A 5,463-nucleotide genomic window follows, 5' to 3' on the forward strand; every position below is an offset into this window, starting at 1 on the left:
AGTGTTTGTGGGTGTGTGTGTTTGTGTTTGGGTATGTGTGTGTGTTTGTGTGCGTGTTTGGGTAGGTGTGTTTGTGCGTATGCCCGGCCTTACGGAGTCCAAATCACAAATCATTCAGACCGCTTTTGACCGCGACACTCAAAAATTCAGAGATAGTGTAGTGAACAAGATTTTTATGCTGAATCTCCAATACTGCTACAATCATCTCAAAACGTGTTTAAAAAAGGTATTATTTTTAGGACTAACGTAAAATGTAGTGATAGTTTGTGTCATGAAGTTACGTCCGTTTCGTGAACGATTCATTCTGCCTCGAGTCGCTTGAAGTGAAAGGGAATCTGTTTTCTCACTCACGGCATCGAAAGTTTTCACCTTTGGGTGTCTTTAAATTGCAATTATTATTATAATATTTTGAATCTCTGTCTTCAAAAGGTGAAGGCAGATCATGATTTAGTGACCACTAAATAAAATATATAATTAGAACCTGAATTTAACCTTTTCATGAATATTGAACGAACGGGGATGGCACACAGAATGATTCACACAAGCCTCTTCCTCTTGTTCAGGTACTGGCTCATGTTTCATATGGGGGATGGGGTGGAGTAACAAAGTATTGAAAGTAGGCCTGCCTGGGTTTGCATAAACAAACAAGACTTTTGTGTTGTGCATGAGCAGACTGAAGCCCAAGCAGGAACAGCAGGCTATGTAAAGAAGCAACTCAAATGACCAAGCAATAAAGCTTTGAACTTAAGAGGAAAATACATAACTATAAAATGAGGAAGACTGTTGAGACATGCATTGCACAACACAAAACAGGACATAGGACTTCCTGCATAGTTTCAGGCTATAATTAATTATAATGACTTTAAGACGTTCAATAAAAACTAGACTCTCCATTTTCACAATCCCATTAGGTTTCTGTTCTGGCATTAACCCTGTGGTTTCCTTTGTGAAATACGGTGTAGATATTTCTTGAGAATTCTAAGTACCTGCCGTTTCGACATCTGTGGCAAGTCTATATACGACTAGTGCTTTTCTTGAAATTAGACTTTGCAATGTTTACACTACATCCTCTTTTATGATACAGTTTTTTTTTTTTTTAAATTGGGACAAAAAGTGAACCACACCATATTTCTTGCAATATTAATTGTTTTATTAGACAAAAAAAAAAAACAGAAAATGATTAGCTGACAACAGGGGTGGTGACAGCTGGAGTAATCGGAGCCTACAGGAAAGAGAAAGAGTCATAAGGCTGAATTCTGAATCAACTTAATGTACAAGAGAAAATTATATTAATTCTACATGACAATTTGTATAAATTCTTTCATCATCCCAAACCTCTATTTCCTTTGTGAAACGCAAAATGAGAAGTTTAACAGAATTTCCAGGCTGCTCTTTTCCACATAATGAAAGTAAAGAGGAAAAAAATGCACAAAGCTATTGTATGAAGAAAAAAATTTATTCTGAATAATTGTAAATGTAATTTTTAGTCATTTTTTGAGCTTGTCACTCCAAGTCCCCAGAAGAACTGTTCCACATTTCTGGCTAAAAATATTATAAAAGTAAAGAGATTCACAAAAAATCTCATGCAAAACAAGAATGAGATCCACAATGAGGTTTGAAAATAATTTACAATAATTATATAAAACATTTTTTTAAATATAATTTGCATATCTCATCCTATTTATTTGTGAATTTCTCATTTTTAATCTATGTATCCAGAAATACGAAACATTGTAATCCCATTCACCATCACTGTACTGTATGCAAAACAGCAGTGTAAACATTCTTCAAAACATATTTTTGTGCTCCAAAAGAATGTCTCATATATGTGACCCTGGACCAACCACAAAACCAGTCATAAGGGTCAATTTTTTAAAATTTAGATTTATACATCAGAAATTTGAATAAATAAGCTTTCCATTGATGTATGGTTTGTTAGGATAGGACAATATTTGGCAGAGATACAACTATTTGTCTAATCTAGAATCTGAGGGTGCAAAAAAATCAAAATATTGAGAAAATCGCCTTTAAAGTTGTCCAAATGAAGTTCTTAGCAATGCATATTACTAATCAAAAATTAAGCTTTGATTATGATATACAAATATGTTATTTATAAAATCTGTATCTATTATATTTAAAAAATGATAAACCTCCTCTTGAGGATGACGGCGACTATCAGAGCACCTCCGAAGAGAAAGGTGAGTGTGAGCGCGAGCGCAGTGCTGCTGGAGGCGGCGTTCTGACACAGATCCCCGCTGTATCCCTCCTCACACTCACACACCGGCTCACCCTCCACACTCACACACGTCCCGTGACCACTGCAGCGCTCCGCTTCACACGACTCACTGCCGTCTCCAGACCCAGAGAGATCGACAGCAGAGCCCAGAGGCAGCAGACCGTTTGATGTGGATTGTGGAGTGTCAGGTCCAGATTTGGATTTGACACCTGGTTTGATTTTCACACTGCCACCTGTCAACAAGCAGGACATTTAGGTGCTCAAACAGCTGATAAGAACATCACAATAATCCACAAGTAATCCACACCACTCCAGTCCAGCAATTAACACCAAAAGTTGCATGTTTGTAAGAAACAAATCCATCAAGACATTTTTAATTTCAAATTTTATAAAAATATGAGTCCTTCATCCTATTTTAACACTTCCTCCAGTGAAAAAGTAGTCTCGTCTGAATCAGGAGAGAAATCTGCACAGATCAAACACCAGTTTACAAGCCAAAACAAACATGTTGGTAGATTTTGATGTGAGAGACAACAGGCGATGGACTTTTTCACTGGAGGAAGCGTTATGGATTATGGACTATATTTTAGCGAGACGCAATGGTTTGAAGTTAAAAATGCTTTAATGGATTTGTTTCTTAAAAACATGCAGCTTTTCTCTTCACAAGAGGTTAACTGATGGACTGGAGTGATGTGGATTACTTGTGGATTATTGTGATGTTTTTATCAGCTGTTTGGACTCATTCTGACGGCACCCATTCACTGCAGAGCATCCATTGGTGAGCAAGTGATGTAATGCTACATTTCTCCAAATCTGATGAAGAAACAAACTCATCTGCACTGGATGTCTTGAGGGTGAGCACATTAACAACAGATTTTCATTTTTGGGTGAACTATTCCTCAAGCCAAAATGAATTTGCCGGTCATGCAATGAATAAAATAAACTCCTAGCAATGCCCTAGCAACCATCTAGAACACCTTTGCAACCAACCAGAACTCTCAAGCAACTCGCTGGTAATGTGTTAAGAATCCTAGCAATAGCCCAGATTAGCACTGTTGCAGTGAGTCTATAATCCAATCTATACATGCAAGATTGCAAAATTGGAAATGGAGAATAACAAAGAATCCCTCACACTCCTCATCTGAGCCGTCCTGACAGTCTGGGATCTGGTCGCAGAACTTGGCTGCAGGGATGCATGTGAGGCCGTCTCTGCACGCTTTACTGCCCGCGGGACACTTGAGGTTGGAAACACATCTGGTTTTGTTGACAGAGAGGTAGTCCTGCGCACAGCGACAGGAGCGTCCACCTGGATACGGCAGACACAGGTGACTGCAGCCCCCGTTGTTTTCAGAACAGACATTGGTTCCTGGTCAGGGAAAGAAAAGCAGACAAAATCAGATGTTACATACACAACTGGACAAGAATAACGGACTTTAGAGAGAATTACAGTACAGTTCACTCTGGTACAGAGATGCAACCTGTGTTCAGACTGAAATACTAGATTACGCAGTGAAACCTAAAAAAAATGATAAAAAGAAATAGTTAAATGGGTTTGTTTTATCTTATAAAGAAGATAAAAATGTTAACAGAAGAAAAAAAGACAAATAAATAAAAAGATAAAAAAAGAATAATTTCAAAAATAATTTTAAAAAGATATTTAAAAATAGCATGGCATTATACTGAACAGAGTCGAGCTGAAGAGCGGCGAGTGAGTCTGTGCTGGACGGGTTCTTCAGTGAGGGCTGTGGGGAAGTAAAAGAACTCTGTGTCTTTTGTGCAGCCAAGCTCCCTCCACACACACACACACACACACACACGACGAGTCCTCAATCATGCGCTCACGGACGGGACAGAAGGACAAAAGCAGCAGGGAAGCACCTTTCTGACTGGACCTGCTGTAAGCCTTCAGTTCTATGATGTTTGCCTTCACCTCAAACCACATGTGTTTGGGCTGGAAGCCATCCGTGTACCACACTTTAGCTGAACCTGTTTTCAAGAACAAAGAGCAAACTTTAAAAACTCTGTCTGAAAACTTCTTTTCTTGATATTAATTGACATGAATTTGTTTAATCTGCATATCATGAAACTTGATTAAATATTATAAATATGATTTTTTTTTTTATCAAGAGTGGTCAACTGATTAACTGTAGTTCTAATTATTAAATGTATAAACTACTGTCCACGTTTCATTTGAGTCACTTAGGACTGAAAAGTGTTCTTGAAAGCATTATATTTTATGTATATTCTGTATAGTTGTTAAAGAATGTTTTGAAAGACAGGAAGTCGATGGCTTCATGCCATCTAGTGGTTCTACACAGAACCGCATTTTATGGAAACTAGCTTTCTGGAGGTTTGATTGTTACCGTTGTCCAGTGTGATCCAGAAGTAGATGTTCTCAACACGAGCAAAAGACACAATGAAGGCAGATCCGGTGCTGTACTCCATATAATTTGAGCCATCGATATTAATAGAGCTGATCAGTTCATTTCCTGGGATAAAAAACAACAAAAAAAACAACAACAACAATCAGTTAGCATTATTGATTGGGTTTGGACGAGATAATTTTCACAGCATAAAATAAAGACATTCAATTTTTATTACACAAGAGCATAACAGGGTTGCAGATTTAGCCTAATTTAACATGAAGCTAGCTAGTTTAGGACCAAATGTTACTTTATAGCCATATATTCTTATATTTCACAAATGAAAATAAATAAAATGTATTAGAGCTTTTATAATAATTATAATTATAACCAATAATGATAACTTCAATTATTGAAAAAGCTGTATTACTCAAATAGCAATTACAAAAAGTTATAATAACAATAATAACAATAATAATAATAATACAATCACTAAAATTGTAGATAGTTGCATTTCCTAAATGAATTAAAATAAATAAAATGTATTGCTTTTATAATAATAATAATAATAAAAGATTTGTTTAGATTACATAAATTAAAAAGAAAACTTAAATGGTTGACCTTGACAGCCAAAACTACACTGCAAAAATTAATAAAAAATACAATCTTCCCAACAAACTTTAATAATAATAATAATAAAAAAATCTATGTAGTAACAGGTTGTCCGCAAAATATATTCAAGTTGAGAATGTATATATAATTTTTTAAAAACTACTTTAATGGGACAAGCCTGTCATTTTTTAACAACCACACTTTGAGTGCCATGTTAATTTTATGTTAGATAGTTTGAGTGTATGTAGTTTT

The 5,463-nt window shown here is 36.0% G+C and overlaps 1 protein-coding gene across 1 annotated transcript in view; it reads right to left on the reverse strand.

Annotated features, from left to right (window-relative positions):
• Positions 1–2,134: 2,134 nt before the first annotated feature.
• LOC107743196 (low-density lipoprotein receptor-related protein 2-like) overlaps positions 2,135–5,463 on the reverse strand; it is a 26,422-nt gene continuing 23,093 nt past the window's right edge. Inside the window, exons 37-40 of the mRNA XM_016556344.1 lie at positions 4,600–4,725; positions 4,115–4,222; positions 3,369–3,602; positions 2,135–2,469 (exon numbers count right to left, since the gene is read on the reverse strand). Of these exons, the coding sequence (XP_016411830.1) occupies positions 2,135–2,469; positions 3,369–3,602; positions 4,115–4,222; positions 4,600–4,725 (803 nt within the window). The remainder of the gene's footprint in view (positions 2,470–3,368; positions 3,603–4,114; positions 4,223–4,599; positions 4,726–5,463) is intronic.

Source organism: Sinocyclocheilus rhinocerous, unplaced genomic scaffold, assembly GCF_001515625.1.
Source record: "Sinocyclocheilus rhinocerous isolate Xijiao unplaced genomic scaffold, SAMN03320098_v1.1 scaffold160, whole genome shotgun sequence".
Taxonomy (NCBI): Eukaryota; Metazoa; Chordata; class Actinopteri; order Cypriniformes; family Cyprinidae; genus Sinocyclocheilus; species Sinocyclocheilus rhinocerous.